Source organism: Rhipicephalus sanguineus, chromosome 1 (assembly GCF_013339695.2).
Source record: "Rhipicephalus sanguineus isolate Rsan-2018 chromosome 1, BIME_Rsan_1.4, whole genome shotgun sequence".
NCBI classification, from domain to species: Eukaryota; Metazoa; Arthropoda; class Arachnida; order Ixodida; family Ixodidae; genus Rhipicephalus; species Rhipicephalus sanguineus.
The window spans coordinates 147542391-147555230 of NC_051176.1; the positions used below are offsets into that span (position 1 = coordinate 147542391).

At 47.7% G+C, this 12840-nt stretch overlaps 1 protein-coding gene across 6 annotated transcripts in view; it reads left to right on the plus strand.

Moving 5' to 3' along the window:
* Positions 1 to 12840, plus strand: part of LOC119399916 (nucleolin) — a 69535-nt gene that overhangs the window by 35105 nt on the left and 21590 nt on the right. For all 6 annotated transcript variants that reach the window (XM_037666810.2, XM_049417042.1, XM_049417052.1 and 3 more), the window contains exon 7: positions 11103 to 11348. In XM_037666810.2, coding sequence (XP_037522738.1) covers positions 11103 to 11348 — 246 coding nt within the window. The remainder of the gene's footprint in view (positions 1 to 11102; positions 11349 to 12840) is intronic.

Consider the following 12840-nt stretch of genomic DNA (forward strand, 5'->3'; position numbering starts at 1 on the left):
GCTCAAAACTTTCAAACGTCGTTTTCTCAAAATGACTTTTTTGGCTAGTGAGGCTGCTTATCCCAGCCATATCTCTGGAACCACTCATCGAATTTCCATAAGTCTTTTTTTATTATGTGCTTGAATAAATTTCTGAGGGGTTGACAGCCCATTTTTTCAATATATTGTGTCTGTTATTTATTGTGGTTAATCAAAGTTTGATTGATAATATCCTAATCACCAACACTAAATTCGATGGTCTGCTAAAACTTTTCAGCAAGGAAATTCAAAAAAAGGGCTTTGTTACCCCCTGAAGTATCAATCTGGGAATCATCATAGTTAATTTCACAGTTCCAGCACCTTTTGAAAGTTCTCCAGGCCTGGGAGAAGAGAACCATGTGCACTACTGACATACTGCCGTAACTTGAGAACCAGTGAACATAACTTCATGAAATTTTGTAATCAGGGTGTCTACCGACCGGGAAAAGCAGGAATTCTCAGGGATTTTGGGTAGTCTGGAAATTCTCAGGGAAAACTCAGGGAAATTGTGCTCCCATCAGGGAAAATCCACAGTATCTTTATTGAAAGGCGACGAAAGTCGCAGTAGCGCTTGCTCGATATTTTGTGAACGCATTTTTCAAATCAAACGGCCGCTGCGGCTGCGGGGAAGTGGCGCACCTTGATGCTGTCATCGCCTTCGGAGCGGTGAAGTGGGAGAGAATCCTGCTAATGCGTGGCATGCGGGAAACCACGACACATCGTATCGTGCAATGTTGTCAGGATGTTCTGGGAGTACGCGGTGTAGTTCTGTAATCTTTCTCGCGCGTGCTGTGCGTTCGCGCCCGATATGGTGTTTTCGTTATCGCCGCGTGTCAAGTAACAACCATGATTAGTTGTAGAAGCGGTAGCAGTAGATGTAACGAGCTTGAGTTATCTTGCAAGCGATCGCGATCGCGCAGGAAGCGGATGCCTTCGACAAGGCTCGTATCTGGCAAGCCATCCCGATTGGCGAGAAAAAAGACGCTTGTTGGCTGTTATCGGAGAGCTCACTCGCTCTGATCCCGAGCTTCAAAGATGCTATTTAGGACTCCGTGAAGAATGTAATAAATTTCCAGGCGAGAGCTAGCGTAACTAACGGGCCCATTCACAGCAAGTGAAAGCTTTTTTATTTTTTTTTCCCGAGGAGGGCACTGCTGAAACAAGTTTTAGGCAGTCGACTGAAATTTTTTGGGGCTGCAACTAGCAATTACCAGCCACACCACGTGGGTGTTTGCTACAAAGCCGAATTACAAAACTTTTTAGAGCCATGGCATAGCGGCGACCGAAATTCGCGACACCGGCACGGGTCCCACATGCTCTATTCGGCGCGCGATGTCGGAAAACGGTAAAGTTTCCACCATAATCGGATGTGCCGTAATTCAGGCTGTTGCCGTGCTTTCATGCGATCTTAGCCCGCAGCTATATTGCTTTTTTTTTTTGCGATAGCAATTATATAGACACTCCGACGCGAATTTTTTGCCTTCGCCATGATCTTCCCTATCAAGACCAAATCGCGATTACATCACCCCGCGCGTCGCATGCTCCATGTGCGAGTGAAAGTGCGCGAGCGCTGCCGACGAACGGGGCTTAAGCAGAGATGAAACGAGCCGACCGTCTCATTCGCGCGATGGGCACATGGATAGGAGCCGGCGCGTTGGGAAGGGGGGGGGGGGGGGGGCTGAGTCCGACAGGAACTGCGTACTTTATACCAGCGGGCGTGGTCGCGTGCGCCGCGGTATCTTTAGTGGGGATCAGCATACGGCTCATACCTTTGTAGGTGTTGTGCTCTAAATGCAAAACTTCCGTTGAAGCCATAGCAGTGGCAGATCCCGGGGGGGGGGGGGGGGGGCGGTAGCGGCGATCGCCCCCCCCCCCCCTCCCCCAAGCCAGCCCCCGCCCCCTCCCTTCAGTGCCTGTCGTCCACCTCCTTTGTCAGGCTTGCTTGTCGAGTTTGCCCCCTTTGTCAGGTTGCTTTGCCTGCCACTGTCCAAAAGGGGTAAAGAGAATCTGGTCCCTGCTCTCTACCTCTCATTGCTCTACCCTTTCCTGCTTCGCTATGCACATTTCCAACGAAGGCTTCTTAGGCACCGCCATAATCCCCTCTGGGCTGTTGTAAATATGCGTGACCCACCAAAATGCACTGCTGAGTGTTGGCTTCAGCCTTTGTACCCCCCCCCCCCATTATGTACCTGAATCCGCCCCTGAGCCATAGATCATAGATAGGGCACTTCTCTTAGTGCAGCGGCTGCGTTTCCTGAAGGAGCGAGCTGCTAACCTATATTCATATAAAATTCCTCTTTGTTGCTATCGGATTTACTATTTTGCTCTCGCGGTGAAACTGACTCTTTTTTTCTAACGTGGGATGGTTTTCGATGTGCGTTCGTGGAGAGCAAATAGTTTGGTTGGGCAACATGATAGCAAAGGCGTTGCATTGCTCTGGGTAACGCGCGAGGATTTGACAACCCGCAGCAGCAGAACAAGCGCAATTCCACAGTGCATTAAACCCGCATTTGTTTCGTCTTTACATGTGACACTCTGGCAAGGCATCTAACTGTGATTGCTGCATCTCAGGCTCAACAAAATTGATTTTGTTTCACGCACAAAAATTAAAAAAAAGTTTTTTCATGTTGCCATATTAGTCGAGCATTCTTGTGGCCTTTTCAGTTTAAGATTAATCCTTCAGTAACTATGCCTTGCATGAAAGGTCGAATTTCAGTTTAACGAAGTTTTGCTATAACGAACTGAGTTGCCACTTTTACCAACTTTGCTATATTGAGGTTTATCTGTTCCATGTACTATTCAAATGGGATTAAGTCATTTTCATTTTCTAAAATGCGTATTAGAGAGTGACATCACCGAGCGATATGGTCTCTACCCATCTTGACATAAAACAAAGTTCTGTTTCACTCAGGGAATTTCAGCAAAAACACTCAGGGAAAACCTGGAAAACTCAGGGAATTTAGAAATGTCAACTCGGTAGACACCCTGGTAATTCTTCTAATGCTTTTGCTATGAGTCTATCCTGAAAATTTCATTGAGATATCTCAATAAACAAAAAAGTTGGTATCCGAAGGTAGCCTCCCCCCTTAAATGAGGTGTGAGCGAGTCATTATCCTTAACTTTAATATATCGAATCCAACGCGCATTTTTCTCCCGACAAATCGAGCCTGAAAAGTGTCTGCATGTTTCCACGGACTGAAAACATGAAAATATCCGGATCTCAAAGATGAGCTTTACGGCCAGTTGGAGCTTCTCCGTGTACTAGAGAGAGCTTGTCTAGGTAACGACCCTGGACACGCATGCGATCGAGGCGTATCCTGAAGCGATCTTAAGCCAGGGAAACTGGATCACAGAAGTGCATGAACTGCCTGGAGAATAAATTTTACATTCTAAGAAGGCATACTGTCTTACACTCTACTTTTCTAACCGACAACCTAGGGGAACTTAATTTCTTATTTTGCACTCGGGAATATTTTTGTCGGCATCCAATTCGAATAAAGAAGGTGGTGTTTTCTCTCGGACGGAATCGAAAAGTCATCGTAAGATGCGTGATCAGCGTAAAATTGCGTCGTATAACCAAGGTTTTAAATACATTATTTCTATGGGGGTTTCGCCGGGACCAAACCGATTCGTCGTAAAATGCGGGTCGTCGCAAAACCAGGGGACGGATAATCGAGGTTCCACTGTATACAGTTAAACCTGGATATAACGAAATCAACAAATTCTCAAGGCACTTCATTATAAAGAGGATTTCGTTAAGTCAATGTCCGATTTTTCGGACTCCCTAGGGACCGCAAAATCGTCCGAAAAATCGGGGAGTCCGAAAAAACGAATATGCTTTCTTATTCCGCTCAAGCGGTCAAATCGCCACAGCCACCTCCAAAGTAGCTTTAATGCCTCCCAGTACAATTATCAGGCATTTTGGTGCTCGCCCAGGCTCTCGCAAATACATTCGGTACTTGCCGCGAACCGCGCTTAACTGCGTGCCAACCGCCACTTGCAAGATTGCATCTCATGATGAGCGCCGCTGATACCAGCAAAGCGCGGGATAGATTACGGCTCTCCCGCACGGAGCGTTTGAAAACGATGACGCGGAACACAAATACTGTGGCAGGAGAGCGGACGACGCGTCCGGCTTTCGCCTATGCGTGCGAGCACGTAAACCATGCATACACAAATCGCCGAATCTCAGACGATATGCAGCATTTGCTGCCATGCGAAGCCGATCGTTTCTAGTTGTGTGCAGCACATCGCCAACTAAGCTGACGCCGTCACTGTACTGTTGCTGTATCGTACGCATGCATTTATCATGAAAGTGTTCGTGATGCGCACTTTGTTCCTGACCGCACATGGGCACGGCAATGGCGAGCTGGCTTTGTCTGTGAAGGCAACACGTCCGTGTGGCGCACTTAGCGGTCTTACACAAAGAGACAGCATGAATGGCGGCGTGGCATGTTTGGGTTCTCACCTATTAAATGCGTGCAGTATGCGTACAACTGCGCTAGGCCACATGCACTACCAGGCAGTTAACTGAAGATGCTTATCGTAAGCGTTGTCAGCGATTAAGCCGTACTGGCGCGTTTGCCAGCTGCTGCCATCACGCCTCCGTGCATTTCCGCTGCTTATCCGTAGACATCGCCGCATGGCACCGTGATAGCGGCCCCTTTGAATTTTTGGTCTGCTTCACCCCATAACGCTTTGGCATTGCGGCAAAGCTGACTTTCGGACTCTGCTACTGTCTCAAACAGATCGACTCGCGAAAGCGCTGGTTCGAACCTACGAGATGATAGACGCGGCAGTGGTGGGGGCTTCAAATAATGTCTTTCGGACCTGCAATTTGGGCAGAAAGTCAGAAAAATCGGATGCGGAAGAGTTTCAGCATCCGAAATTTCGGACGTTCTAATACATTGACGTCTATGGGGCTGGTGACGGTGCCGCGAAAGCGTCCGAATTTTCGAGCATGTCCGGAAAATCGGGCGTCCGAAAAATCGGCAGTGCACTTTATGGAGGTTTGGCATGAAAATTCGTAAAGGAAACACTTACGTAAGAAAAAAAAGTAACAGGCGGCAGAACTCACCCAAAACATTTATTTCGCGGTAAAAAACTGCGCGATTTTGCTTTGTTGTTTGTTAATGATGGACGGCAGCACTGACCGTTCGTACGACATCAATGAACGCAATGCTGCTCCGTCATTGTCCAGCGAGCCCGCAGCGCAAAAGGTCGATGGCGTCCAGCACCTCCTTTGCGGAGGGCAAAGCGCGTGCCGAGTCGTCCTCCGAAGGTCTGTTGTCACTGCAGTCTCGGGCAGTTTCTGCCAGAGCCTCATCCGTCATCTCAGTTGTTACAGCGCAGTTGTCCGCATATAAAAAATCATAAATGTGCACATCGTGTCCGGTGCTCCTCCATTAGTGCGCAGCGAAATCCATTCGTGCGCAGCTTCGGCGAGATCAGGCGGGCATGAAGGCTCCTCCTCTCTGGCGTTGATTTCCTCAGCCTGAACCACCCAAACCTCTGTTGAGATACGGGCCTTGCGGAAGCAGTTCGCAACAGTTTCAGCACTTGTTTCTCGCCAGGACGCTTCAAGCATCTCAATTGCTTGCACAGTGTCTACCTTCGTGCGGATGGTATGAGCAGTTGACACTGTTAATAATTCCTTTATCAAGGGGCTGAATGTGCGATGTGCAGTTCGCGGGTAAAAACTGCAGTTCAGTGTTGGAGAGCTCGAGCCCCTCTACATGGTGTGCAGTGCAATTGTCTGTGAACAGACAAATCTTGCATCCTTGCCTCTTGATGTCATTGTGGAAATCTGTCAGCCACTCACTAAATATCTTGCGCGTCATCCAGGCTTTCGTGTTCGCCACATATTTCACAGGCATCCTGTGGGCTCCTTTGAAGCACCTAGGTCGGGTGCTTTTGCCGATGACAAGCGGAACAAACTCTTGTCGCTTCTATCTGAATTTGTGCACAGTAGAACAGTCAAACGAAGTTTTCTCTGTTTACCGTCGTGGCAGACTTCCCCTTTAAGCGTAAGGGTACGGTTCGGAAGCAACTCGTAGAAAAGCGCCGTTTCGTCAGCGTTGTACACATCCGACGCTTCATAGCGCTCCAAAATACCCGGTAGTTGGTGTTGGATCCACAAGTCGGCGCCATCTCTATCCGCAGAGGAGGACTCTCCACTGATCACTTTGCTGACGATCCCGTACCTGCATTTAAAACCTTCGAGCCACCTGTTACTGCCTTTTAAATCATTGCAGCCCAGGATGCAAGCATAGTCCCTTGCCTTTTGCTACAGAACAGTGCCGTTGATGGGTACGTTTCGTGCCTGCATGTCCATAAATCATGTGAACACAGGTTTGTCGACGTCTGCGTATGTTGACGACTTCAACTTCTTTTTGCTGTCCGTGCCACGCTCCACAGCACTCCCAATTGCATCTTCCGCGTTTAAAATTGTCGACAAAAAACTAGGTGGGATGCCAAATATGGCAGCGACATCCTTTTTTTTTTTTTGGCCTCTAGAAACTGCGACTGCGTCCAAGATGGCCATTTTGTCCTCAAGAGTCAGTATCTTGCGTTTCTTCGTCGAAGCACTCATCCTTGGATTGCCACAACAGCGACTGGGTGCGTGGTTGCGTGTCGATTCACACAAGCACAAGGCGTCGGAAGCAAAGAGCAAGCGACACGATGGCGTCGTACCGAAGAAAACCAGCAAAGAAAGACACGGAGAATGTGGAAAGCCACAGTGCTGCTGCGACTCCCTCTTTTTCTTTTTTTTTTCTTTTTAAGTAGTGTCACCTAGTGTCAGGTTAGCGAAGTGAAGTGCAGAGACTTGCACTGTAACCAAAGGGTGGCGCTGCTGGCGTGTTGAAAAAAGAAACTTTTTTTCCTCTCTCTTCAGCAAAAAAAGAGCGGGCTAGGCCAGCTGCAGCATGCAGCGGGATCAGGTTTTAGGGGAGGGTTCGGAAAGGTCGCGGCGGCGGCAGCAAGATCTCCGGGTCGAGGAATGCAGGCCCGCCTCTCGCACGCATGCACATGTGCGCTCACTCTCGCCTCGCAGTCGCCGTGCCTTAAGGGCGACGCCGCCGCTTCTGTTTCCGTCGCGGCGGAGAAGGTGCTTCGGGTTGCTGCTCGCTCAAGAATGACAAAATTTGGGTCAACACCTTTAGGTCGTCGGCGGGGAAAATTCGTTATTTCGAGGGGGTCTCCCGCTGCCACTTTGTTACGTAGAGGTCTCAAATACATGTGCTTCTATGGAGTAACGGCGGGGAATAGAAAAACTTCGTTGTATCCAGGAATTCGATACATGGAGGTTCGTTATAAGCAGGTTTAACTGTTAACAAGTGATGAATATAGCAAATTCCTCTTGAAATCTACATAAAGAGATATATATTTGAAACTTCACTTGAATGAAGTAAAACTGACTTGCCAACGAATATTACGAACTAAAGGTATCTCAAATAAAAATATCCTCATGCTTTTATGCTGACTACATAACACTTGGTGGCGAGTTGGGCGTGTTGGTGCATAATTTCAAAATATGGCAGTGTAGTGAACAAACAAGACTGAAATGAGACACCGAGGACATGTCTCATATCGTCCTTGTCTGTTTATTGCACTGCCGTATTTTGCTATCACTTAGTATTTGGCAGGCATTTCAAAACTCCTGTGTCTTATCTACTGCCTTGCACTGAGCCGCGTGAAGCCACGTAAGTGTGCGTGGAGGTCCTTGAAACCATTGAAAGCCCTTGAGATTGAAAAGTACATTTTCAAGGCCCTTGAAAGTCCTGAAATTTTCTTTCCTTGAAAAGCCTTGAATTTCTTGGCATATGGTGTCAAATATTGACTATGGGAGCTTCTGTGGTAGGTAAATGCTCATCAGGCAAACTGTGAGAGGCACATGCTGCGCTCTGTGATGGCTTCCCTCCTGTGTTTAACCTGCCTTCAACCTGCCTTCATAAGACCTCGTCCAACCATTCATTTCATTTCCCGAACTGTCGGCATACGTTCTCCCACTTTCTCTCAACTTACTTTTTGGTGACTCGACTCCACCTCCAACACTCCTGCTGTTTTTTTCCTGCTCCATATCTGTCATGCGAGTTGCGCATAAAATGAAGCTACATAGCTTCTAGTTCAATGAATATCCACTGTTCTTATGAAGTCAAAGCTGAAACAAAATGTGGTGTGTGAGCCAGATACGAAAAAGTAAGAAGTTCTAATTAAAGATGCTGACCATTCTGTTGACGCTCAGTGATTGGTTCCATGCAGTGTTTTTTATTGCTCTTTTGTGCGTACAAAAACATTGATGATATGTGTAGTGGATATTTGCTAAATTGCTTGGCGTATTAGCATGAGTATAAAAGGTGAAAGACAGCAGGAGCCTGATGCCTAGGCAGTCAAACATGTATTTTTCGATCAAATTATGGACATGAAGACAAAAAATCTAAAGCAGTCACTGCCATTTTGTTACTTCAACAGAGAAGTTCTAAAATAAAGTGCATCACCTTCATAGTAAAACTGAACGGTATCCTAAAGACTGAAAAACGTTAAATGGGAGAAGTGAAAAAAAAAATTACCTCAATGCAAAGGATGTCCTAGCAGCTGCATTAATGCTGTGAAGTTTTCTGCATGTTAGGAACCTAATGGGATCAAGACTGGATATTGCTGCATTTCTGAGGTATAATGCTTTTTATATTATTTTGGGAACATTGCTACAGCAAAAATTTCTACTTGGGATGCTGCTTTGCATTCTTGAAAGCCCTTAAATTTGGGCTATCGAAACCTGTACGAACCCTGTGCATTCAAACAGTGGCTCAGCCTTCTTCTTCTTCCATGCTCGTTGCCATTGCACTCGCTCTCTTTCTCTTGCTGTGGACTGCCACACAGGCCAGCACATCTAGGCACAATAGTAATAATATTACTGTCAGGGTGTGACGTCTGAGATACTAATGCACAACAGTCTTTGAGCTCGTGCCTAATTGTGCAATGGGACGCTTAGAAGTAGAGAGATAAGCGTAGTCGTGAGCTGTTATTTCTCTCATTATGGCCTGTGAATGCTGCAGAATGCTCGTGACTGGCATGGCCTTGAACATGGCAATGGTGTCTAGGTTACCTTGAAGGCTGTTTACTGAACAGAAGACCGCGGCTGACAGTCCAGTTGTGATGCCTCGGCGGACCTGACTGCCCGAAAGCATTCTACATGGGCCGCTCGTGACCTTGAGTCTCGCATACCCACCTCATTTCCGAGGCCGGCTGCCATTCTTCTTCATTGTAGGTAATGCTGCAGCTGCACGCCAGCTAAGCCATGCTGGCATAGTGAGCTTCATTGGCCTACGTCTCGTCTGAGTAATTCACACAGTGGAGTGAGCTAGATCAGTGATAAAATTGACACGCTGGTCTTTGTTTGATTGGGTTGCTGTTTCGCTGGTTCTGCGGCCACGTGGACGAGCCCATCTCGTGTGTCTGCATAGCATCACCATTACCGTTGCCTTATTTTGCATGTTTAGTCCTGCAGCTCATTAGGCATATATTGTAGCAAAGGGCATTACTGGATATAATAAAGCAGTTTTGGCTGGCTCTTTCTTTTTCAGCTTCGTTATGAGGTATGAGTGTATTTGTATGTTTTGACAAATGTCGGTTTTCATATGGGCTTTCAGTGGCAATGCTGAGTTAGTTGGCTAGTTGCAGAATGCACAGTCTGCAGTCAGTAGCTTGATTACAGTCGAACCTCGTTAATGTGTACCTGCCGGGAACGCCGCATAACTACGCAAAACGGTAGTACACATTAACCACCAAGTAAAAATTTGCATCTCCTTGCGTACGCCATCGCCGCCAGCAAAGAAATAAATACAGTGCCACAGCAAATATTGCCTAAAGTACCCATTGCAAAGCCTTTTCTTTCTCTTTTGCCAAAGTGGAGAAAAGATTCTGGTACTCTCACACAACCGCCCGATAGCGCGCGGTGGCGACGGCAAGGAGCATTTCGGAACTATTACAGTGTCTGGTAAACGCAGTGACCGGCATAGCGACAGAACGGACAGTGTCGGCTTTCCGCGATATATGTGTGTGCGTCTGTACCGCGATCTGCTCCTAAACGAAAACTGACACAGTTCCAATGAAACGTGGTACGGCTGCGTGGAGCCGATCTTCTCCTGGCTAGTTGCGTGCAGCCTTCTCGGCTCACGCCGTCACTGCCGGGTCGCTTGCTGTAGCGCACGCGCGCATTTGTCGTGGGAGTGTTCTTCGCACCCACTTTGCTCCAGACTGTGCACAGATGCGGCGAGGACGAACTTCCTGCAAGCGATGCGCACTTCGCGACACTAGCGGTCCTGGCAGTGGACGGAAGCGCATTTGGGCATTCGCCCAATAAAAGCGTGCAGTATGGCTACGACAGCGCTACCCTTGCTGTGCCGTACGCTTGCGTTTAGCGTGATAGCGTCAATGCAAAGAGGTTTCACGTCGCCCGCGACCAGCAACGCTCAACTCCGCAACAGCGAGCTGCTTTCGTTTTTTCAAAGCGGCAGGTTGTCGCCTATTAAGGTGCAGGTTGTCGCCTATTAAAGGCGTGCAGTAGGCTTAAAGTAGTGCTGCGCCGCACGTGTGCCCGACCAGATATCTGAAGATACCTATTGTGATATGGTTGCCGGCGATAAGACATGCTGGCGCGTTCGTCGGTGGCCGCCGCCTCACCTTCGTTCTTTCCCGATGCTCACCCGCAAAGGCGTCGCCACAATCACGCAGAGGTCGGAATCAGTGATTGACCAATCTACACACTTCTCAAAAAGACTGAAAACCTTTGGCGGCACATTATGGCGTCCGGAAGTTCAGCGGCGCAGCAAAATTTTATGCCACAAAAAGTTATCGCGGTACGCAGGGTACGCACTAACCGGTAGGCGTAGGACGAAGCACTACGGTTTAAGCGGTCAGCGAATGCATTAGGCTCTATGAGACTCTGTCGGGGATTCGTTGCAACTACGTTTTAACCGTCAGTACGCTTAAAGCAGGTACGTATTAACGAGGTTCGACTGTAGTTTTGTTGAAACAAAGTTCTCTAGATTCAGGCTTCTGGTTTGCTGTGTTTGTGTATCCAGGTGTGCTTTTGTGAACTATGCCAACAAGGAAGAAGCTGTGGCAGCTGTGCACTCACTGCGAGGGGCTAACCTAAAGGGAGCTGCCATCAAGGCTTCCTATTGTGGTGGACGATGGAACAGCCCAGCGCGCCCTCAGCTTCAGCCCGACACATTGGATATACGCAGAGTGCCTAAAGCGTACCAAAACAAGAATAAGCTGGCTGCCCTATTCCCCACAGGCGAAGTGCTCAAGGTGCAGAAGGATGGGTAAGTCCCTGCTTGGTACAGCTTCTTCTCGTAAAAGATGCAATGGGGCTTAGCTCTTACTTTGATGACAGCAGCAGTGTGCTGGTAGGGCAGTGGATGCCTCTGAAGAGCTAGGTGGGCTTAGTGGTGGCTAACAAATTTTTTCACTGGGCAGAATTCCCCTGCCCTGTTAATGATCTAATACCAACTAATTTTCAGCGAACTACTGGACCTGCTTGACGCTTTTGGCATACTTCGTAACGTTGATCATCCCATGTTGTATTGGATACATCCAACCACGCCCCCGTGCATTGCACTTCCATTCTGAAAACTGTCACCCTGCACAACGTTCACAAAAGAAAAATGATAGCACACATGACAAATGTAATGTGCATGTATGGAAGCTTACATAGTTACTGATAATCACTCTGATCTCATGTTAAGGTTAAAAAAAAAAGAAACAGAAAACTGTACTTCAGTACCTTCTACATCAGGAACATTGTGCTTGGGTGATGTAGTCTGCAGCACTGTAATATGGACCACTCGAGCGTGTGCCGAAATTGCCATTTCTGTCGTTCAGTGCCAAGTCGTTTCCTGTCTGAAGCATTGCTCTGGCTACGCATTCACCAGAGCAGTGCTCTCAACAGCAGACGTCTCATCACAAGACTGCAATTTTGGCACGCCGTTATGTGGTCCATGTGAGCTGCGGCAACCTGCCATGGCCGAAGGGGCTTTTAAGCTGCTCTTTACCACCAACAAATTACTGATAATATTAAAACGAATTTTGTGCATTAGCACTGCCTATGAACAATTTACAGTATAATAGCAAGCATTTTAATTGAGGTATGTTGTCTAAATCTGCATTACAATTGTAGATTAAGCAAGTTGGTACACGTTCATCTTTCAGTTCATGCAGCACTCGCAAAGACGAGTAGCAAATAAGTGCATAAGTCAACAGTGCATGTCCCATTCATTTTTTTAACTTGGTCCTCATCTTTGTGAGTGCCGCACAAACCAGGTGGTCCAAATGCAGTCGAATCCGTTTATAACGAACTCAAAAGTGCTGCGAAAAATGGTCGTTATATCAGTAGTTCGTTGTAAATGGCAACCAAGCCGCCTTTTTTTTTTTTTCCATGCATTTTTATTGAAAAGTGCTAACAACCCCTCCGGTAACAAGTTAAGCCTTTTCGCTTCGTGAAGCGACGCCCGCTGCGTGCACGAGTGAATTAAACCGCCTTTGCAGTGAACTGACACCGTTTTACTGAACCGCGGTACCGCCACGTGGAGCCGATCATCCCTGGCTAGTTGCGTGCAGTGAGTCTCCTTCAATGCTCAACACCATCACTGCCGGACGCTTGCTGTACTATGCGCGTTTCTGCGTTCTTCGTGCCCGCTTCACTTCAGACCGTGCACGGGTGCGGCGAGTAGCCTCTTCGTTCAACATGGTGAAGACGAGCATTTTGCAAGTAACGCGCACTCTACGTCTCCGTGATGTTCTGACAATCCTGCACAA